This window comes from Pseudochaenichthys georgianus, chromosome 16 (genome assembly GCF_902827115.2).
Source record: "Pseudochaenichthys georgianus chromosome 16, fPseGeo1.2, whole genome shotgun sequence".
In the NCBI taxonomy this organism is placed as follows: Eukaryota; Metazoa; Chordata; class Actinopteri; order Perciformes; family Channichthyidae; genus Pseudochaenichthys; species Pseudochaenichthys georgianus.
Genome location: NC_047518.2, coordinates 39,956,193 through 39,980,649, shown reverse-complemented (window position 1 = coordinate 39,980,649; position 24,457 = coordinate 39,956,193). Strand labels below are relative to the sequence as shown.

At 42.3% G+C, this 24,457-nt stretch overlaps 1 protein-coding gene across 2 annotated transcripts; it reads right to left on the bottom strand.

Moving 5' to 3' along the window:
• Nucleotides 1-1,177: 1,177 nt before the first annotated feature.
• usp5 (ubiquitin specific peptidase 5 (isopeptidase T)) lies at nt 1,178-24,179 on the bottom strand. Of its 2 annotated transcripts, none has more exons than XM_034102328.2 (20): nt 23,891-24,179; nt 22,815-22,943; nt 22,611-22,674; nt 22,391-22,518; nt 21,806-21,951; nt 21,352-21,536; nt 18,688-18,782; nt 16,031-16,224; nt 15,697-15,768; nt 14,836-14,923; nt 13,377-13,502; nt 13,134-13,287; nt 12,218-12,380; nt 11,256-11,344; nt 8,609-8,794; nt 7,143-7,286; nt 6,068-6,204; nt 3,495-3,648; nt 2,639-2,723; nt 1,178-1,963 (listed from the first exon to the last, which is right to left on the bottom strand). In XM_034102328.2, exons 1-20 carry the CDS (start codon nt 23,996-23,998, stop codon nt 1,870-1,872), a joined length of 2,541 nt encoding a protein of 846 aa, XP_033958219.1. In that variant the 5' UTR covers nt 23,999-24,179; the 3' UTR covers nt 1,178-1,869. The 2 variants fall into 2 exon arrangements, with proteins under 2 accessions (XP_033958219.1, XP_033958220.1); XM_034102329.2 differs by having other exon boundaries at nt 8,666-8,794; nt 23,891-24,178.
• Between the last annotated feature and the right edge of the window lie 278 nt (nt 24,180-24,457).

Below are 24,457 nucleotides of genomic sequence, written 5' to 3'. Positions count from 1 at the left end.
AAGCCACTCCCCTTCAGACCAACCCCAACTACCCATTCACCACCACCAGGGTCAAGCTAAGCCCCTCCCCTTCAGACCGACCCCAACTATCCATTCACCACCACCAGGGTCAAGCTAAGCCACTCCCCTTCAGACCGACACCAACTATCCATTCACCACCACCAGGGTCAAGCTAAGCCACTCCCCTTCAGACCAACCCCAACTATCCATTCACCACCACCAGGGTCAAACTAAGCCCCTCCAGACCGACCCAACTACCCATTCACCACCACCAGGGTCAAGCTAAGCCCCTCCCCTTCAGACCGACCCCAACTATCCATTCACCACCACCAGGGTCAAGCTAAGCCACTCTCCCCTTCAAACCGAACCCAACTACCCATTCACCACCACCAGGGTCAAACTAAGCCACTCCCCTTCAGACCAACCCCAACTATCCATTCACCACCACTAGGGTCAAGCTAAGCCACTCCCCTTCCGACCAACCCCAACTATCCATTCACCATCACCAGGGTCAAGCTAAGCCACTCCCCTTCAGACCGAACCCAACTATCCATTCACCACCACCAGGGTCAAGCTAAGCCACTCCCCTTCAAACCGACCCCAACCATCCATTCACCACCACCAGGGTCAAGCTAAGCCACTCCCCTTCAGACTGACCCAACTATCCATTCACCACCACCAGGGTCAAGCTAAGCCACTCCCCTTCAGACCGAACCCAACTATCCATTCACCACCACCAGGGTCAAGCTAAGCCACTCCCCTTCAGACCAACCCCAACTATCCATTCACCACCACCAGGGTCAAGCTAAGCCCCTCCCCTTCAGACCGACCCCAACTATCCATTCGATTTGATTAATCGGATCGGTTCGCCCCCCCCCCCCGAATGATACTCCTGCACTACGGGGTCTAATCGCCAAAATTCCATTACATTCATTTGTGTATTCCTGGCAATAAATATGTATTCTTACATCAAAACCGTCTCTCCCGATTGAATTTCTATTTGTTTTTTTAATGAAAAATTGAGCAACTGTAACAAAATCTTACAGGAGATGTGTGTGATTGAGCCAACTCAACAACTTGAAATCATGAAAGCAACCTAAGAAGAACAAGGGATTATCATCGATCGTAGCGGTAAAACAAACTCCTCCACGACTCTTTCAAAAGAAGCAAGGCAGAATGACAGAAAGACAATTCTTTATTTGTCACAGCAGAAGTAACAAAGGATGCAAAGTAAAAACAAAGATCACCCTCACAAAACTCCTTAAAGAAAAAACAAGTTGTTTTTATTTCCTTTATTCGTCACACACATTAGAGCCGTTATTTATTCACTGACTTTCCCTCTCATGGTTGTTGTTGTTGTTGTTTGTTTTTTAACTTCCTCACTGAAACACGCGGAGCAGCAGCAGGAGGAGTCAGTGTCTTACTGCTGACGCCAAAATGCAACCGTCCAATAAACGATCAGGGGCAGGAAGCGGCTTATTTTGAGGGGAAATCAGGACGTGGATTACGGAGAGACTTAAGCAAAGAGGGAATGGAGTTATCAACCCTCTGATGTGGGAGGCTTGTACCAGGGGACAGGCTTTCTGAATGATCTGGAAGTAAAACGCGGTAATATCAGGTGTTTTCTCAGCGTAGTCATCCAGGTAACAGACCCTTAGTTTGAGATCGACGGATCAAAAGGAAAAACCTCCTTATCTGTACATCAGCACGATTTAATGAGACTGTATTTGTGCACTCAGGGATATATTTACACGTTTGTCAGTTGTGAAGCGTGCCAGTAAGAGCTTGGTGGGGTGTGACTATGAACTGTGTGTTTGTGTTAGCGCCCACATAACTCCTCCTTCACCGAGTGAACCGCTCCCGCTCCTCTCATTCGGACACTCTCCGGTAGAAGTAGAGATAGCCCAGGTCTTTGGGAGGTTTCTCCGAAGCGCAGACCTTCTGATCGTTGAAGATGACCCACCTGTGGAGCAGAGAGACCGCTCGGTTCACAGAGAGCCACGACATAACCGAACCGCTATGGATTTGATCGTGTTCACATAATGGAGTCATAGGGTCTTGTTTTAAAATGAAAAACGCTTAATGTGACAAATCTGCTTTCGTCACATTAGGTTTCTTTGTGCAATCTCAGGTTGTCTATTTGTTTAAGAAGCAACTAAGATGAGGTCATCATTATCATTACTATAATTATCTTTGTGACAATTTATTTCACATTTACACTTATTTATCTGAGGTTTTCTTCAGCCACTCTGCAGTTACTCAATGAGCTCCCAGAAGAAAGATCTATAACATTTTAAATAAGTGTTGCATGCATCAACTGTGTCACAGTTAAATGAAAAACCTGGTTAAAGCACCATTTGGATAACACTGATGCACAATTTAAACCACTGTTTCACATCAGCAACAACTATTGTTCACAGCAGACGTGGAGTGTGGTGCCCCCTGCTGAGGCGATGTAGAATACTTTAGATTTAAAGAAATGTACAACTTTTAATGAATAAATGACCTTCTGATTGAGAACAATAAGCACATAGACTGTCACACACTCAGGTTTTGTTTCGACTGTTCCGACTTATAAATGACATATTGAGTCCTTGAAATAGTAAGAATAGAAACACATAATGAAAGAAAGACTTACTGGTGATCCTTCTTGATGTGGCAGACATAGTGGCCGCACATTGTGCTCGTCCCCATGTGACTGATGAACGCAAACAGCTCGTACTCTGGGGAAAGGAGAGAAGCCATTAGATCAATCGCAGTTACACCATGTACACAAGACATATTTTTAAATATGAAATTAAATAATAGCAGATGACAGAACACAGGTCTTTAAATATAGGCTGCTGTCTAAGCTTAAGAAGCGTGGTTGCTAACTAAGTGAGACTACCAAACGTCATCACGCTGAACATTAGCCGCCTTTAGCTTAGCGGTGGTGACGTGAAGTCAGGTGACTGTGATGTAGTTTGTTTGTAGCTTAGCTTTTGACTTCTGGCGAGAGCATCAATGCTTCAGAAATGTGGGGGAATGAATATGTGAAGATTATCCGGCTGAACTAAACAAATAAGTATCATAAGTGTGTGTTCGCTACAGAGCTTTTTTTCTGCCATATCTGAAAGTTAAATGGAAAAATTCCGTTGCTGCTTTTTGTGAAAGTGGGCCCTTGTGATGCTGAAATATTGTCCTAGACCGGCTTTGACCCAGTTTATCAGTCTGTACGGCCCTCACTGAGCTCAGGCACCTGCTGCTGCTGGGATCTCAGTGTTTTGTCTCCCTGGTCCTGCCTGTTGGCGTCAGCTGATAGAGGTGTTATAGTGCGTTGCCTGTTTTATCTTGTTCGGCACAATGTTGACTATTCTCTCAGAGTGAACTAGCTAAATACATGGGTCTGGGGTAGAGATCTACAGAATTGGTTTTGGCAACCGCTGTGTCAACTCGTGGCTCACGACATGTCTTGTGAATTAATTCAACGTAATGCCTCCTCTGATGGGACTCACTTCCTGGTCCGTCTTTGACCCGGGGGCCAGGCGGGGGGGGCTCCCTGCCGCCCTCGCTCTCTGCCGCTGAGCGACCGCCTTCAGACACGTCCATCGACTCCAGGTCGTCCAGGTGGGAGAAGATCCAGTCCACCGCCCGGTCCAGGACATTACTCTGTCAAACAAGAGGAGACGACGTCATCAAGAATGTCAATAACTTCAGCTTTTGGAGAAAGTGTAGATTTTACCGAACAAGTTAGAGGAGCCACGAGAGCTGATGCCGTTTCTTCACAGGCGGACAATAAGATTACAAAAACACTGCGGTTACATCAGATGGATGACACTCATTACCTACACGGCATTATGTGGTAGCTGCTAGGCCTGAATAATTTAAATAAATACAATTTGAATTAAGTTCATTCTGACTTATATTGCAATTACAATATAATTTGGGACATCAGGGCGAATTATAGCTTTTACATCATTATCCTTTTTCATTGTACTTAGTATAACATGATCATGGTGTGCTTTTTGATGTGTATGTCCCAAACAATTATGTTTTATAAAGTTTGTAAATTATAATGTCTTATCTGCTACATCATAATATTTAATTTGAAACTGTATTACAAGCTTTTCGCCTTCAACAAATGGAGAGATTGTACACATGTTAAACCCTTGTAGCTGCATTTTATTTTCAATGAGTTGATAATTTAATAACGCATTTAAAATGCTATTAGAGTCGACTTCTATCAAGGAGCCACATGTTGGATAATCTCATAATGATACAACTAGAATACTGAAAATGTAATAGCTCGGCTCCGCCTCAACATGACACAGGTACTGAGGCTAAATATGGCAACAAATACGTTCATCTAATCTCAGTCATTTAAAATGAGGGTCACACAAACCGCCATCGGCTGCTTTTTGTCCTCCTAATATGTAATGGCGTGATAATGACAAAGTGGGAAAACATTTTGAAATCTAGATCTCAACCTAACCCTAATTATCCTTATAAAAACGTCTTTAGTTGCTTCAGTTAGAGCCCAAAGCCAATTACTAGTTATTATCCGTGTTTTTTCATTCCTCTGCAGGGTGATGTCCTGTGACACATTGCACTCGGATCTTTCTTAAATAATTTCTAACAGTGTAATTTGCAGAAACATGAAGACCTACGGTAGCAAATGTAATGTCTTTGTCATTACCACATACCAGTAGTTATTGGAGTTACATCCTGAAGGCATATAGGCCAACAACTAGTTTGAGTCTTTAAGAACGACCAAACTAGGCGTGTCAGATCTTTTAAAAATAATTTCTGACCGTTTCATTTGTGCAAATATGAAGACCTGTGGTAGCTAATGTAGATTTCTTTATCACAACCACATACTGGTGCTTCGGAGACATCTTAGTCCAGGGGGGTCAAACTCAATTTCATCACGGGCCACATCAGCATTATGGTTGCACTCAAAAGGGCCGGTTGTAACTTTAAGACTATATGAAAATACATATATAAATACGTATGGTAAATGGACTATACTTATATAGCGCTTTATCCAGTCTTTAAGACCCCTCAAAGCGCTTTACATACTACATGTCGTTCACCCAGTCATACAGAGCAGTGTATCTTACTCTAGGAACTAACACGCACACACCGTTGGCCATGCCATCGGGAGCAACTCAGGGTTAAGTATCTTGCCCAAGGATAAGGTTTACTGCACGGGCTGGGATCGAACCCACAACCTTCTGGGGGAAAGACGACCGCACTCCCTCGCAGCCACAGTCGCCCTATAAGTATGTATTATATGACATTATTGCCCCTGCATTGGATTATTATGGGATAGGGTAATAAGTTCATAATTAACTACGTCAGAAAGCAGAAGTCTGGGGCAAATCATTGGAAGTCTCTTCAGCTGTGAGAGAGAGAGAGTGTGTGTGTTGCATGTAGCAGCATGTGAGAGTGTGTTGCGTGTGTGTGTGTGTGTGTGTGTGTGTGTGTGTGTGTGTGTGTGTGTGTGTGTGTGTGTGTGTGTGTGTGCCATGCATGTAGCAGCTGCGTGTGTAAACTGCCCCGCCCCCTCGCACACAGACGGGGGAGAGAGAGATCTCGTCTGGATTGGAAAGATCAAAAATATCATAGACCATTTTTTTTGTCTTTTTGCGTATTAGAAACGGAGTTGGCGACACTAAAACTGCAATATAAAGTTTGTGTAGCAATAATATATATTACATTTCTTTTTTTTTAAATGTCTCCAGTACCGATAAAAAGACCGATAATCTCGGAGCTTAACGGTACCACGGTCTTTAATAATTCAGCCCCGGGGCCCCTTTAATACCGGGGGCCCGGTACCCATCCCTAAAGATGAGCGTCTGAATTTTACTGTATTTGTATTTTCTCAGTTTTGCTTTTATTTCAAATGTTTTTTTTAATGGTTTCATTTTAACCTATTTTAATTTCTTGTCAGCTTTAATTCAAGGGATTTTCATTAGGATCACGGTAGATGTTTACTTTGGGCTATTTATTGCATTTTTTACTTTATTATTTGCCCCGTTTGTTTGTTTGTTTGTTCACCGTGTAAAATAAAGTGTATGATTCTCACCGTGGCTCTGAGTGCTTTGGTGGCCTGTTCCCGGCTGAAGCCCATGGACACGATGGTGGCCAGGTGTTCCTCAGAGAGGCTCTCAGTGGGCGTGGTGCCGGAGCTGCAGCCCGGCATCACCAGGGGGGAGGCGAAGTCTGCAGCCAATCAGAGAGAGGACAACATGAGTGAGAGTAAAACAGCAATCTTTCCCACTTCTCACCAAGCCCCCAGGAAGTGCGCCGGAATCTGAGGAAAATATTCGTTGTGGCCAAACGGCGGTACTACACTTCCGTCCGTATCAGTCGCTGGGCCCGGAAAGACTTTTTCCCATTGACTAACATTGGGAAAGAGACGTCTGTAAATCGTTGGATAATTTTTTTAAACTAAATAAACTACCCAGTATGAACACTTGTATAGCCCTTATTAAAAACATTCGGTCCTCAAGTTGTAAAATGTGCTAACAACGTTATTCTGAGAGTTATTTATGAACGTGCATCTAACCCACGGGACCGCGCCGCCCGGCACGTTCATGTGACGTGTTCAGTACTACATGAGTTTGACCTTTACCCATGGATGCACAATAAGAACGGATTATATGAATACTTTCGTGACGTTTCGCTCTCTCAAAAGTTGGGCCATTTTGTCTTCATGGCCAATGAGCAGCACTCATAGGAAAGAACGAGACCGCGCCTCCCACGCTGTATCCAGTTCTTATTATACACCCACACACAATATATTGTTTGCTTGTTTCGGTACATTAGTCGATGATGGAGACAGTTACGTCATATAAAATAAACAACTTTCTCTGCAGTGCAGCGGTCAAAATGGCTTCACAACCAAAATGAACGCAGAGTATCGTCAGCAGGACTCTTTTGTACCAGCTGAGGCAATCACAGCGTCAATCAATACTTTACGCATGATTAAACGATTAAATAATCAAAATAGTAAATCAATATTGTGGCTCGTAAAGAGAGTGAGAGGAGCGATCAGATTGATGGATGACTTCTTTTCATGCGAGTTCTAATAATAATAATATATACATTTTATATAGCGCTTTTCTGAACTCAAAGACGCTTTAGTTCTCTCTGCACACCTGCGTCATCCATGTGGCCCATGATCCAGTTCATGGCAGCATCGATCCCAGTGTTCCCAGTGTAGTACACCGCCTTCCTGCACGCCTCCAGGGGGAATCCCATCTCACAAAGCTGGGACACAGTGGAGTCGTCGAGCACTGGAGCTGGATGTGTGGAGAGGGAAAAGTTAAATGACTTTTTGTAGAAACACCGATGTGAAATCATTGTTGTTCTGTGTTTCCTTAATAAATGGCAATAGACAACTTTCCTACTCATTGTTTCACAAAAACGACTTGATCGCTTTTTGATTTCCTCAAAGGCTACTAATGGCGACCAATTAAAAGCCTTATTCAGACCGTCAGGAAAAAGCAATGAAGTGTATTATATTGTAATTAATTCCCATTCATTTCCACAGCTCTTTTACTAAGTGGACTCCCTCTTCTCGTGTGCTGCAACTACTTCGCTTAATTCAAATATAGTTCGATGGCAACATTCGGAGTAGAGCTAGTCTCATTGGAATAGATATTGCAACACTGCACAGTTTTTGCAGTAATGTGAGCGTTCATTTCCCTTTGAGATGAAATTGCTTAGTAAAGGTGAGGCTTACAGGGAAGCGATCTAAGCGCAGATGGTGCCATGATTTTATAACCATGCAGCGTTTCCACCAGGGGGGCGTCTTGCCGTCATTTGACCAAACAAATAAATTATTCGAGAGAAGATCGAGAGTTTTTATAGCTTGAAATGACGAAAAGGAAAAAGGACATCCCTCTGCTGGAGAGGCAAAGGAGTCTGCTGGGATTCTTTTCGCCGCCAGCAAAGCGTGTTCCTGTGACGGGAAGTGTACTGCCGGCGAGCCTTGACGGGGGGCGCTGGTGGAGCACGCGCGTGAACTGCGAGCGCCGGAGCCTCGCAGCGGCGAAACTGAGGCTCCATGGTAAACTGTGGTAACGTGAAGAGCCGTTTGGGAGCCGAAAGAGCCGGCTCTTCTTAGTGAGCCGAGCCAAATGATTCAGCTCACTAAAAAGAGCCGGAATCCCCATCACTAATACGCAAAGAGATAGAATCTATAAGGGACGGCTCAATTCAAAATTCAAGTCACGTGACACGACGTCTCACCCCCACCCCCCCGCTCTCGGGGTGGACGCCCTCTCAGCCCTGGTCTGGCGGAAACACTGGCAGTCAACATTTACTATATAATGATACAATAAAGCAAAACAACTTGTCTATTGCCACGTTAAAAAAAACGTTTCAAATGAGATGCTGACAAAAGGCGAAATAATGAAATAATAAACAGAAAAATCAACTCATGTTCAACAAAATATAAATGAATGACTTTAAATCACTTGACATGATGTGAAAATGAATGAATAGTTAGAAACCATGGCAACAGAAGGACGTGAGGAAACAGAAAAGGCAGAAACGAGGGAGGACAAATGAGAGATGAGGGGGGGGGGGGAGAAGAGCCGAAAACGCCAGACAGACTAACACAGCAGTGGGGAGTAGAGAGAGTCGTCTTCCTCGTTGCCATGGAAACCCAGGATACCTTTAACCTCCACGTCTGGGGTCATGAGAGGGGGCGGGGCCACCTCTGGAAGAAGCTCCTCCCCCGGCTGCTGACCGGTGGCTCGCAGCGCGCTCAGGTCCAGAGTGTCGGGAACGTCGATGCTCACGTCTGTAGAGAAAGAAAAACAACTCATCATTCACTTTAGAGCAAATGCTTGGTTAACACACTTTAATATTATAATGATGTTATCCAACTGGGTGAGAAATGTTCAAATGTAATCAAATGTCCTCTGAGATGCTGTTACTTGTTACTGTTCGCCCATAGCAGGGATCTAGGGGAAATCATTCGGAATCTAATCAACATTTAAATACAACTTTTACATTTTTTGAATGTCTCATAATTAGGTATTTCTGCACATTTGCAGGTAAAGATTAGGCGGCACTAATGTCATTAATATTATACCAGAATTAGATTAGTGTGTTGGCTGCATAGGATTGTTTCTGCCTCATGAGATCAAACATTTCAACATGTTTCTGTGTTGTTTAGAGCAGGGATGGACAAATGGCGGACAGATTTTTATTTGTTTTACTTGTAGTACTAATACTACGTGATTTTGTTCGGCAGCCAAATACCGTAAAATAACGCGGGTTTGTCTCCCGGGGAAAACCCTCAGGAAAAACACAGGCTGTTGTTATGCCTGCTGTGACGTCAAGTTACTCCGTTCTCCGCTTGTAATTATGCCGTTTCAAGCTTCAAAGTTATATTTATCATCTGAATTTCCCGAAACAAGTTTAATATTCTGAAAGCCAAGACTTTGTTTATTTGAAATCAGATGAAAACAAACTGTCACGGACCCTGCCGTGTTATCTATGATTACTATACTCTTACATTCATAATGTCAGCGGAGGGAGGGGGAGCGGCGCTGCGGAACAGCAGGGTGCGAGTGAGAGCCGTCTTCTTCCCTTTACAAGCTTCAAACATGTATTTATCGTGTGATGTTGGCAATAAAAGTTTCATATTCTAAAAGCCAAGACTTTGTTTATTTAACATTTTAAAAAACACCCGAACCCCGAAAAACTCTATTTTTTTTCTCTCACAAATCCACATTTATTTTTTAAATGAGCCGCTGCGACTTCCGACTGATTTCGATAGAGCGGGTCACATATGAGCACAGCCCTCTGTGGATGTCAGCATGAGCAAGAGAAAGGTGTCTGAGGAAAGTCCCCAAAAAGTGGGAGAAAGAATATCTTTTCACTGAATTCAGGGGTAAGCCACAACGTTGAGTATGTATGCAGACCGTTGCTGTCATGAAAGTAAGGGACTTGAGCCGCCACTACTACTCATTTGTGTGTGTGTGTGTGTGTGTGTGTGTGTGTGTGTGTGTGTGTGTGTGTGTGTGTGTGTGTGTGTGTGTGTGTGTGTGTGTGTGTGTATGTGTGTGTGTGTGTGTGTGTTCCAAGTGAATCTGCGGCCCCCTGGTGGCCAGTACATAAATGATGTGGCCCCCACCACCATCCAAGTTGCCCATCCCTGATTTAGAGCAGTGTTTCTCAAACTTTTTCATACCAAGGACCACTTAACCAATAAAAAACACTCGCGGACCACCTAACTCCACAAATATCCAAAAACACATCGTTTTTTACAAATCGCCTGAAAATGGTCCAAACAAGTGGCCACATGTGAGATGAAGGTGTTTATCTGGGCTATATCATGCAATCTAAGTGAAACTTAAGCTCGCTCCATTGCGGAGATATTCCCGCGAGAGTGCGGAAAACTTAAATGTATTTATTTATTTCAAATGTGAAATGTTACCAATATACTCACGGACCACTAGGGGGAGCTCACGGACCACCAGTGAGAGAAGCACTGATTTAGAGTTATGTTTAAGATTGAAACCTTTAACTGGTGTAGATAATCAGCTATTGTGCTTTTATTTATACTTATGGCAGGTTTGTTTATTATTTTGGCCATGGGCAACAATCCGCCTCTACAGCCGTCAAAAATAATATTGAAAAAAAGACAGATTACACCTCATATTGTTCATATAGTGTTTTGTTACACCCTTCACCCCTCTGTCCAACTTTGGGTTGTAACAAATGCAGGAGATAAACAATCGCACTGCCTTTAATTTTCCACAAGACGGAAACACAGTTGATCTCTGCTCCACCACACTACATAAAAGCACTTTTCTTTAATTGAGCAAAAGCTGTCGGTTGCCATCAATGGCTTGCCAAAACTCTAAGATTTAACTTGTATGTGTGCAATAGAGTTCTCTGGAAATGAACCTATTTGCTGTGTGCCAGTGTAGTAGGAACAGGAAGTAATCAGAATCTGTTAGGTATTTATGTAAAAGTCTATAAACACACACACAAGCTCATGAGAGGCAAAGGACACCAGTCGATCAGAAACAGAAAGTATTTTGCCACGCTATGAAACACAACTGTATAAATAACAGTGAGCCTGTGCAACATTATTGCTGCATGAGTAACAGGAGCTTCAAACAAGTCCCTTCAGACAATATCATCTGCTAATGTGCGATAAGTGGATTATTCAGGATCTTCTGTGGAGAGAAAGAAAAACACTAATCGCTTTAACACAATCCTATAATAATAATAATATCTTTGCTCACCCAGTTTCTTGGGCACCCAGTCCAGGCCGAAGGTGAACTTCTTAATCTGGATGACCAGGTGATCGGGGAAAGAGGCGAAGCGGGTCGTTCTGACAAATGAGACGAAAGATGGCGTTAATCGAGGCATCTTAAAAAGGTCACCTAGTATGCTCTTCTTCATGTCTCTTCTACATCAACATGTGTCCCCTCTTCTCCATGTCTCTTCTACATCAACATGTGTCCCCTCTTCTTCATGTCTCTTCTACATCAACATGTGTCCCCTCTTCTTCATGTCTCTTCTACATCAACATGTGTCCCCTCTTCTCCATGTCTCTTCTACATCAACATGTGTCCCCTTTGTGGAAAGAGACTCTGAAAGTCTCAGGAACAAAGATTCTCTCTCTTTTTGATCCATTTCTATAAAAACCTGTCTGAAAATGAGCTGATCAGATTTTGGCCACTTTGTGATGTCATAACGATGTTTGTCTTGTGTAACCATTAGCCAATCAGCAACCAAGGTAACCCCCCCCCCCCCCCCTTATCACCTGAATCTCCTCCTAGAGCACCATTGTGTTCTTTTTAACCAAATGTCTCTCAGAGGGGCGTGGGGAGGGGCTCCTTATTTTCATCTGAAGTAACAGACAGAGAATCAGCACTTTGGAAACAGGGCTGAAACAGAGGGGATTATGGGTAATCCTGCTATGATCTGTTTGGTGTTTCAGCCAATCAGAGACAGGTTCTGGATATATCTGAGCCCTATAATATATTGATGAAAATTAGCATAATAGGGGACCTTTAAGATCTAACATCCCTTTCAGTGTGTGTGTGTGTGTGTGTGTGTGTGTGTGTGTGTGTGTGTGTGTGTGTGTGTGTGTGTGAGTGTGTGTGTGTGTGTGTGTGTGTGTGTGTGTGTGTGTGTGTGTGTGTGTGTGTGTGTGTGTGTGTGTGTGTGTGTGTGTGTGTGTGTGTGTGTGTATTCATACTTGGTGGCAGTAGTCTTGGACTGCACGGCTGAGCTCCAGAAGTCTGTGAGCACCTCGGGTTCATTCAGCGCCGCCATGCAGGCTGTGAAGGGGATTTGAGCTCGCACTGTGGGGGCAGAGCTGTCCCCCTCCTCACGCCGGCGCTCTGCCTCCTGAAGCTCTTCTGTTGGACAAATATGCACAAGGTTGAGAGAAAAATCACAGTTACACTAAAAATGCAACTGGGAGAAATAAAGTTGACAGATGTCCTGTGGGTATTGTCCACAGTACATGACCATTGCATGTATGATATGTGTAATGTGTATTTGTAAAGCGCTTTGAGCATCTGGAAAAGCGCTATAATAAATGTAAGGAATTAAGGAATTATTCATTATTAATTATACCTCAAGAAATGAATGGCAATGATAACTTTGGAGTATGTTTTGTCATAAATATTCAATGCTGAGCTATCTCTGGTTTGAGATGCCAAGAGACAAAAGTAATACAATAGGGGATTTTTTTTTACATGAGGGTTAGAGTGATGTTGGAAAAACAAGCTTTTTTTCCAGCAGTGTATTCCAATACATGAGAGTAACACCTACGTCACTTCCGGGCAAAAAGTACGGCCCGTCCACTTTGGGGGGAAACCAAAGCTGTCATTTGAACGGCGATCGAGCCTGAAGCCACAGAGCTCTTCTGTTACTGTCCTTTCTTCTTAGAGGAAGTACAGAAACACTGAACTCTGGATTTGTTTTCATGTTTGAGGTGCAATAAACGACAGAGCAGCTTGTTGGCATGATACAACTATTATTTTCCGCCTGTTGTTTTCCCCCAAAAGTGGGCGGGGCTGTAATTTTCACCCGGAAGTGACGTAGGTGTTACTCTCATCTATTGTGAAAAACATTAACTCTAGCCGATGGACATGGTTTCCCCTCACCTGTGTTGGTGGCCTGGTCCATCTGCACTGGCAGTTGCACCATGTAATCCACCCTCTGTGTGTACTTGGCTTTCTGCGACTGCTGACACACAATCCTCTCCTCCACCAGGAACCTGAAGGCTTCAGACGGGTTGGACCCAGTGCGACAGTTCCTCTGTGGGGGAAAAGAAATGCTAATGTCAGACAGAGAACAGCTGGTGACCATAAAAAAACGAGAAGCAGAGTGAGAATGTGTTACTTTACCTCCACCATGTTTATGAAGTGCAATAAAAACTCCTGAGCATCCTGCTGCCGGTTTGTGGAGAACTCTGGGTGGCCTCGCCCAACGAGTGCTTTGAACATTCGAGGTGCTATGCCGATTTGGTCTCCCTGCGAACACAAATTAAACAGTTAGATGTGTCAAGGGGGAGGGCTTATACACCATGTAGACCAGGGGGGTCAAACTCAATTTCATCACGGGCCACATTAGCATTATGGTTGCACTCAAAGGGCTGGTTGTAACTTTAAGACTATATAAAAATACATATATACATATTTCATATAATAATGTATTATATTATATTATTGCCTCTGCATTGGATTATTATGGGATAGGGTTATAACTTCATAATTAACTACGGCTGAAAGCAGAAGTCTAGGGCAAATAATGACAAGTCTATTCAGTGAGAATGTCACAAAATTATTTTAAAAAAAAGCCATATTCTGGAAACAAAGTAAAAAAAAAGAAGTGACATTCTGAAAAAAAAGTCAAATTCTGAGAAAAATGCTAATTCTAAAATAAAAAGGATATTTTGAAGAAAAAAAGTCAAATTCTGAGATAAAAGTCAAATTTGAGATGCATTGTGGGACATGTAGTTTATGGGCAATGCTTCTGTAAATCGCCATGTAACCGTATAATAAACATATTATATTCTTTAAAAGCTCTTGTGGGGCCTGATCTAGACCAAAGTATTGGGACGCTCCCCTTAATCATTGAATTCAGGTGTGTCATTCAGTCCCATTGCCACAGGTGTGGCTCCTAGCCATGCAGTCTGCCTTTACAAACATTTTCCAAAGAATGGGTCGTTCTAAAGAGCTCAGTGAATTTGTACGTGCTACTGTAATAGGATGCCACCGTTTCAACAAGTCAGTTCGTGACATCTCTTCTCTCCAACTTCATATTAATGCCTAAGAATTTGGATGTCATGAAAGCTAGGTGTAATGTGTAGGTGGCACAATACTTTTGACTATATAGTGCAGGGGTCACCAACCTTTTTTAGGGTGAGGGCTACTTTCAAAAAATAAAACAAATCGGGGGCTACTTTTACTCCTCTTTTTTTGTTTTTTGCAGTGTATATTTAGCACATTTTAACTTTTCAATAATCCTGCAATCCTGGTCCCGCAAATCAAGCAAGAACGTGATTGGTCGATATTCATTGTGGGGGTGGGGGGAGGAGGGGTGTTAGATAGATATAGAGTTGTAGTAAGTAGATAGAGTTCGCTATGATTTAGGTTTTGTTTATGCATAGGGTAGATTCCTTTAATTACATTTCCTTTTTTGGTTTGTGTATTTTATACATTTTGGATTTGCTTTGCGAGCTATTTTTAGAACATGCCCCGCGGGCGACTCACGACTAAGTGCCCGCGGGCACCGTGTTGGCTACCCCTGATATAGTGTATCTAAGACAAAGCTAAGAAGTGTGAATCAGCTGTTTCTTCCTACCCTGGGTTCAGATGCACCAGTGTCATCTGCAGGGTCTGGTGCTGGTTTGGAATAGTCTCCTGACAACAGACCGTAGCCGAGCTTGGCTCTGTGGAAAAGAAAACAAAGCTGACAACACCGCACATCCAACCACACACAGGAGGAGGATTTGGATAAAGGCCTACATGTATTTTTGGCTTTCAAATAGCTTGTTGGAATGACTAATCAGGAAGGAGATCTCTGTTGGGTGTGGACGTTTTTGGACAGCAACAAAACAAGAGATTGTTTGGCCAAAGAAAATAATTAAATCTGACATATTTCTGTTTCAAAACACGCGATTATTTTGTATAATATAGTCTTATCATCTTATATCTGACAGTTGTGCCACGTTAAAACATAAGTCAAGTTGTTGTTTAGGACACACATGAGCAACACCAAATTAAGGATTCACTTCTGTTTCCACAAAAAGAGACATAATGCTAAAATGACACGTGTCAGTATAAGTGTGACTAAACCCTTCTGATAGCAAAAGAAGAGAGGGAGACGCATTTAAATATGGAGCTGCCTGGAAAGGAATCTGTCATCAGCTGTGTGTCTGACAACTGGCCCACTTTGAGTGTGTTTCAGTGGATGGCTCCTTTCATCGACCGTTACTAAGATGGAAGCTTTTTCCAAATATAACGGGGGAAGGGCACGATGAGTGTTTGATTGCATGTGCATAGAAATTGTTTTAAGTGAGAAGAGATTTGAAAAAGAACGCACTTTGGAATTTGTAATTTTTTATCAAACGGGGTTCTTTTCTTTTTGCACAAACCACTGAAGCGGGCTTTCAGGCATCCATCAGTAACACAAGAGCTAGTTATAAAAGAGGCAGACACTCACACTTGGGTTTTGAAGTCCTGGGTGGGGTCGCTTGGGGCTTCATCAATGATCTTGTCGATGTTGGACACATACCTGGAAGACGTAAGTTGAAGGATATGAAATAAATCTTTGCATTCAGTATTTTACACGTATATCTGGACAGTGTTGTTAGAGGAATATTCAATCAATCAGGAATAATTATTACAACTCTATTGCTGTAATAGCCAGCTTTAACCATAGTTTTTCATTGAAATTTGCCAAAATAATTCCATTGTCTTTTATGAGAGAGCTGTTTTCAGCCTAACAGCTGGGAGTAACAGGAGGACGGGGGCTTTGTGTAAAAGAGGGTGCTCACTTTTGCTGGAAGTCTGGCACGGTGAAGAGCACTTGCATGACAGAGTTGAGGTAGCAGCTGTTGCCCAGATTCTTCATGCCAGTCACACCGGGGCCAAACAGGGGCCGCAGGGTGGTCCCCGACTCCTGGATCACCTCCCACTCCCCAACGCGCTGGTTCACAGCGATCTCCAGCTCTGTCATCGTCCGCTCAGTCTGAGGGCAGAGGAGTCAGCGGGATTACAGGATGAAGGATGAAGGGGACAAGCAGGGCTCATTTTTGTTAATGGAGAGTATGACTAAATACGTCGAGATGAGGATAAGACAGAACCAGTGTCATTAAATACTTACAGGGATCTTATTAAAATACAATATTGTTGACAAAAAAGGACTAGACTAAAATGTAGTTTAAAGGGGCCCTATTATGCTACTATATTGGTTCATATGTATGTACTTAGTGTCTCTAGTGGGACATGTCTCCATGCTTTAATGTTCAGAAAGCTCTTTATTTCTCTCATACTGCCTGTGCTGCAGCACCGCTTTTCACCCTCTGTCTGAAACCAGAGCCCAGTCGGCTCTGATTGGTTAGCTGGCCGGCTCTGTGTGATTGGTCAACCGCTTAGATATGTCCCGCCCCTTTGCCTAACATACAATGTGTTGGAGCACTAGCCAATAGAAGCGCGAGTGTTACGTAGTGGTGTCACTCTGTTACAGAAGTAAACAAAGGAGTCCAATCTAGGCGTTTTAGGCAGAGGGGGAGTGTGTGAAAAGCATATTTGGAAAAACACAATAGGGCCCATTTAAGAACTGCACATTCTAAAGGAGATTGAACTAATGATAAGGATGTTTTGACGGAACAAAGACTAAATAAAAAAGGCTTTTAAAATCAACACTGGGTACAGGCGATAATTGCTTTGCAGCATCCTCTAGGAAGGAAGACTCTACAAAACCCATCACCAAGTGCTGCCTGTTGTCTTATGCTCGATTGTAGCACAGCTCCTCCACCCCCTGTGTGTGCAACATCATTATGTGTGTGCAATACATTAGCAAGTCGTGAAACAACATTAAAGTACACAGTGAGAGGCACATTGCAGACAACTGTGTAATCTGCACTCCATCTCAAGAGAAGCAGGTGGCAAATAAATGTATAACAGCAGGGAAACAGAGAACACACAGGTGTGGATGAAAGTAGGCGGATATGATAATGGGGATGCGTTCAAAGTAGGGCTGTCAAGTTAACGCCACTCAATATTTTAACGCGCGATTAACGCATGTGTATTTGTCCTCGGCCCTCCCCGTAGTTTCAGAGCCCAAAGGCTTGATGTTGTTGTTGTTAGTTGGATGGTGGGGGATTCTAGCGAGAGATATGGATACAAAAATAGGTGTTTTAAACAGCAAGTCAAGCCCACAGCTGATGCTCCTGCTGCTCGCTTGCGGCAGACCACACTTGAAAGATTGCCGGGGAGACGCCTGGACAACAACAGCGATAGCTAAATGGGGGGCTACAGCTTAACATTGTGGAGGACGAGGGGCTGCGTTAGATAACTCGGATCGCATCCAACGTGTCGACTGCACATCACAGCGCATTATTTGACCCCTGATGGGAACTTCAGTCTCATGCTTTGACTGTTATGAAGACAGAGGAGCGGCATTTCACCGACAACTGTAAACAGGCTTGTCTGTTTGAGCAACTGGCTCAGTGCAGAGAAGTAGACAGGGTTGGGAGAGAGTGTGTAGAGAGAGAGAGAGAGAGAGTGAACGAGAGAGAGAGTGTAAGAGAGAGTGTGAGAGAGAGATAGAGTGAGCGAGAGAGTGAGCGAGAGAGAGAGTGTAAGAGAGAGAGAGAGAGAGAGTGTGAGAGAGAGAGAGTGTAAGAGAGAGAGAGAGAGAGAGAGAGAGAGAGAGAGAGAGAGAGAGAGAGAGAGAGAGAGAGAGAGAGAGGTTCCAGGTTGTTGTGTTGAGAATATTCAGGAGAATATTTGTCATTGTTCCAATGATAATAAACAAACATTTGCATAAAGCATATTTGTCCACTCAGATGTTGATAAGAGTATTAAAAACGTGAACAATATTCCTCTAAGGTACATTTAGAACACATAAAAAATGTGCGATTAATTTGCGATTAAATCGCGATTAACTATTTGAATCGACTGACAGCTCTAATTAAAAGTTAGAGAACACTTGTTATAGTCGACCAGTAACACAGCTATAATGATCTTTATAACGATCTCTCTTTACACGATGTCATGTAAACGTATAGATTGTGTCGGTCAACAGTGTGCTGGCATTCAAACATTAACACGGGAAATAATCAATCAAATAAATAAGTGGGCACAAATTCAATGACTTGATTTGTCTGTTGAACACGTTCGTGTGGCGTTAGAGTGATTGGCTCTCTAACGCTGTAGCTGAATGTTAACCCTTAGTAACACTGGGTAATCAATGTCTCCGCTATAGAGCCAGCCACAACTGTCTGGAAGTCCGCCAACAGAGAAGAAAAAAGATCAGATATATCTGAATTTCAATCGTTAAACAGAGTGTTTCAGCGATACTTGTTTTTACAAGAACTTGTAGCAACTTGTTGCGTTGAATAAAGCAAACCAGTATCAATGAGAGAAAAACAGAATAGAAAAGAAACAAGTCTGCTCCCAATAGGAACTTCAGAAACACAGAACATACCTTCTCCATGGTCATCATGTTGATGCCAAAGTGAGCCAGGTGCTCCGGGAGCTTGGAATCCAGAACCATGTCATCCTCATCGTAGGAGTACACATCTGGACATGCAAAAACAGAAGAGACAATGAGGGCAATGAAGGCCAAAGCTCAGGGTTCATACACTTTTTCACCAATGACTTCTCCATGATCTTTACCTAATTTTCCATGACCGAAAAAGATTACTCTTTCTCAGCGGTACCACTGAAAATGGTTTATTTTAAAATGGAACAGGAAAATAAGGTCTGCATATGAAACATGTAGTGCCTATCTAAAACAAATCAAATAGTAGGCTTACTAGCTTCTACACACTAAAGCAACTGTAGTCAAGGATGCAAACTCATCAGAAAAAGGTGACAAGGATCCGAGCCCCCCGACCCCACGGAATATCGGCTTTAAAATGAGGAACAGAGGATTTTAGCAGTCAGAACGACTAAAGCAGCAGTTAATAACAGAAACACCAAAGAGTCACATCTAATAGAAATATATAAAAGCATTTATTTTAATTGTGCAGCAGTCAGTTTATAATTTTGGCAGCACTGTTGAGCATTTTGAAAATCTATTTTTATGCCTCTGTGCAAGGCTTAGTCTTTCTATCTTTATAGCCACTGGTGTAAAGTAACTAAGTTCATAAACTCAAGTACTACTTGGGTACAATTTTGACATACTTTTGACTTTACCTAAGTATTTCAATGTTTTGCTACTTTGTTATTTTACTCCTCTACAGTTCAGAGGTAAATGGTATTTAATACCTTTAGTTACTTTCCAGATGTGGATGAATGATGTGAAATATAATCAAGTGTTAAATCAGACTTTAGTTCCACCTGGAGTAAATCCACAAGCTACCCTGCAGTATACAAAGTCATTCAAACTAGCTGTACCTTTACCAGCTTTGAGAACACTTTCATGATCAATCTTTATAAAACATATCAGATATATTATCCTGAAATGGACCAATCTGCACAACGACTACTTTTACTGTCGCTACTTTCACTATAATTTGATGCTAATACTTGTACTTTTACTTGAGTAACATTTTGAATGCAGGACTTTTACTGTAACAGAGTATTCCTACACTCTGGTACTTCTACTTTTACTCAAGTACAATATCTGTGTACTTCTACTTTTACTCCAGTACAATATCTGAGTACTTCTACTTTTACTCAAGTACAATCTCTGAGTACTTCTACTTTTACTAAAGTACAAGATCTGTGTACTTCTACTTTTACTCCAGTACGATATCTGAGTACTTACTTTTTCTCTAGTAGGCCGACAATATCTGAGTACTTCTACTTTTTCTCTAGTACAAGATCTATACTTATACAACCTCTGTTTATAGCCTATGAAAAAAACTATTAGAAAACGAAGGCTAAAGCTAACGTTAGCAGATAGTGACAATGCTAGTTAGTTAGCTCAACCATTCCTATTATTATTATTATTATATATATTATATTATTATTATTATTATACGATAATATTGCGACAGAAAAACGTTTCAGTTTACATCACGCTCTGCCGCTCCGACAGGGAGCTGTGCTCTGAACACCTGAAAGGCCCGTTCTAACAGCTGTTCACCAGCGGTCCAGTCTGTGCCACAGTGACACCGGACCGCACAGTTAACGAACGCACCCGTAGGTAATGTAGCTGCTGTATTTAAAGACCCTCATTCTCACTCAGCAGTAGAGTTCAGCCGACAGGCAGGAAGCACACAGCTCGCGCTTCATATATTAAAACATAACACCATGCGCGTCATGATGGCACATAACAGCTCGCGACCGCAGATTATTTCGGCGATTAGATAAAATGTAAATTATATTTGACGAAACTTTAGTTAGATTTCCATGACTTTTCCAAAACTTTGGGAAAAATATTGTTTTCCATAACTTTTCCAGGGCCTGGAATTTGCATTTTGAATTTCCATGACTTTTCCAGGTTTTCAATGACGGTACGAACCCTGAAAGCTTGAGACAAGTGGACACATTGTAGATAGTCTGTTACATTTTAACACTAAATATCTGTAATATGATGCCCTTGATATCAAACCAATGTCCCATTGTATTATCCCTTTATAGCTTTTAGAAATATTTAGAATATATTTTTGAGTTTTTTTGATGAAATGTGAGAAAACCGTATCAGACGCCGTGCTATCTTAGTCAGCTGGAGGAGCATGTCGGTGTCTGAGTTTTAATATATTGATTTAATGGCTAGCAGGGGAATGAGAGAAAGTAAACCCAATCGAACTGTGGTTTATAAGACATGATCAGACAGTGTAGTTTGCAATAGTAATGAAGAGTCAAGCCCACACCAGCATATAAATGGGCAGGTTTTAGCTGAGCAGCTAATTAGCATGCTTAATGATGTAAAAAGTACCCTTTTCCATGGTGAATATTTTTGATTGTGCAGGACAACAAGTATTCATGTTGTTTGTTATTTTAAAATAAACTTTTGCAATTAAGCTAATTTTGGGTTTCTGGATTAAGCATTTTTTGGCAGCCTGCTGTCATCAAAAAAAAAGTTTGATTGCATGTATGTAATCATATTCAACATAGTATATAAAAGAAAGCTGTTGAATTTTACTTGAAATGTCTCCGATTTTACCACAAAAAATAAGGAATTGAGATATCTGCTTACCTCCTCCATCGGGAGTGATGGTGCCAAGTTTGACGGCAATAGGGAATCCAGTCTGCTGGAAGTGGAGGAGGGCGTGGTTGTTGCCCCCGGAGCCATCAAAATACCTTCGGCCACACATCATTTTGCCGTCCGTCAGGTTCATCCAAATGTTCTCCTGGAGGTCACACACCTCACACCGCCAGCCACTAGGATGTTCAAGACACAGGTCATAAAAATGTCTTGCACTGCTTTAAAAATCTTGCAGGCTTCGGCTTATAAAACTATCTCTATTCTAAATATTATGACGCAGTAATGGACTAATGCAATAACGGATGCTGAATGCAATAGCATCATTGCCATTTTTTGCACATTCTTCCATCAATTTACAGCAGAGAAATAAGAGAAACATTTGTAGGCACTTAGTTATGAGGAACTGTATGGTAGGTGTTTTGAAGAGACAGCTCTAACGCCTCACCTGGGTGGGATCTTGACTCCGTTGTCAAGCTGTTTCAGTTCGGGGGCGTGCCTTGACTCCTGTCTCAACTCTCCATCCCACTGCTGAACTTGTAAGGCATGAGACACTGAGTCGGCTGACATGATCCCCGCCATTGACAGGGACACCTTGAGGGATGGTAGTCAAAAGAAAGACATTAGACCTGACTAATAGCTTGTAATAAAACTTCCAAACTACTTGATCACTGATGGTTTGAAGCACCAGGATGGTTAAGGCAGGAAGGAAGAGTAGTGTGTCTCGAAATTGCACACCTCCTGGCTACATAGCCTCCTACTGGAGACTACAAGTCAAGCAGGAACAGATGCAGTTCTTCCTTGCATCAAACTACTCCACTGTCACACAGCATGACTGCGCTGGATGCAGACACATCTTGCAGCTGCAAACTCAGCTTTCTATGTCAATATAGCATGACTCTTTTCTTTGCTTCAATCAATTACATTTACTATCAACACCAATTGGAATTGGATATATACAAAAGTGGCGATTTTCCCCCCTAACTGAATGATAAATATTTATCTTGCCAGAAAAAGACAAAAGATATCTCACCCGCTCTCTCACAACGTCAGGCATGGTTGCAAGGTCGTCTGATGTCACTTCCTGTCTGTCAGGTAAAATGACCACCTTGTAGTCCTCCTCATACAGCTCCTGCTCCACATCAAACCCTCCTTCAATCCCTGGAAAGACAAAACAAGATGGTTACACAGCTCAGTCTCAAAAGAGGACATTTAATGTATGTGTTTATGTAAAAATGTTCTCATACACTAACCTATAGCCAGTCTGGTGGGCTTTTTCTTGGGCGGGTGTCCAGATCCAGAGTTACTGTCATCTTCCTTTTGTGGAAATGACAAAATGTATCAATGGTTGTAAGTTAAGTTCACTTGACGTGCTAAGAGATGGTGTGGATGGTGTCAAAAGTTTTACATTGAATTGACTGGTCTATTGATTGGTCTGGACAGGAAAATAAATTCACCTTAGCTTTGCGAGTCCGGGTGATGTGGAAGTAAGCCCTCTGGCCAGTCCGGGCATGGTGCCGTTCCACATACTGCCTCCCAAAGCCAAGGAAACTGTTCATGCACACATACAGGCCTCCTTCGCTTTCCTGCAAAAGAAAACAATGTTAAATGTCACAACCTGTCGTGATGTCTTCACATTGTGACACAACACTGGGAAGTTGAAGATGAAGGAATGTGGATGTCTTACCCATCTCACATCACTCACAAATTGATAGAAAACTAGCTATACATTGAGATTCAAGATTCAAAGGCGTAATTGCCATATGCACAGGAGCTGCAGCAATGCAACATCAATATTTATATATACAATATTTTTTATTTAAAAAAAGCTATTAAATAGTGCAAGAAGAAACCGAGTCAAAATAACATTTGGAAGGATTGTGTTTCAAGAGGAATGTTCAAGTAATGTAGAAAAAACAACAACTAGCCTATACACGTCAAATAAAATACAATGAGCTAAATGTTGCAGAGAATGTTGCATGTGGCCCAGTAAATGCAGAAGCCTACATGTAAATAGAAAAGGTTAACCAAAACAGAATGTAATATTAAAGTGGAATACATATTGGTTATTGTATTAATAAATAAAAGGTGTGAATTGAACCTGCACATTTTTGCAATTGAGCCCAACACGGGTTTAATGATATCAAATTCCAACTTAGGTTACAACTGTAACCTAAAAGGTGGAAATACTATATGCTATGAAAAGCTAAAAACATATTTACTATCTTGCTAAAGTTGTGACCACAAAGCGACTCAGTTAGCTTGATAGCTAGTTTGACAGCAGTTGCACTGACATAGCTAGCTAACTAGCTATAGCGCGATGTTTCCATTACAGTGCAGTATTAGCTTAGCTTGACGCTAGCATGCTAGTTGGTCTAAACAGGAACACATAGGAAGCCAGCGCGTTAAAGTAGGACAGCCCTGACACACCGTTGCATTAGCTAAACACAACAGGGAGTGAAGGGGAATGAGAAATGAAACAACACGGTTTATTAGTTGACGTTTTGATTCGTAAAAGGGGAAAATAGCTCACCGGAGAGGAAAATGACAAGGCGCATTCGTCTTTGTGGACACGGTCCCCGGGCTTCGGAACCCGAATTGTGGACAAAACCGACATCAAAACCTCTCCAACATCCGCCATGACAAGATAGCTAGTTCCGCCTTTCTAGTGGGAAACTTGTTCCTTTGAGTTTGGACCCCCAGCCTCTTGATTTCCCGGCTCGGATAGTGTATGCTGTCTAGCCCGTCTTGTGGTGTCTGTGTTTGGCTGAATGAATCATGAGATGCTGCCTTGTATTGAGGGAAGGCCGAAAGAACTCAGTTGCCCGCACACCATTACCGTAATGCTTAGCATATCGGCAACGTCGTGATTTTCTAATGCAGTACTCGCATCGCATCTAGAAAAGCAGAGTCGCTACGTCTGTGTATGAAGAATCAGTTCATTAATTGAATAGTAGTATATATTATGTTTGTCTTTTTTCATCTTGAAGAGCATCAATTGTCGCATGAGATGTAAATAAACTTTGTGTGACTCATATTTGTGTATTTACGGTAAAGTCCGTTGATGTCAACCAACTGCTTCCTCTCGCGGCCACAAAGA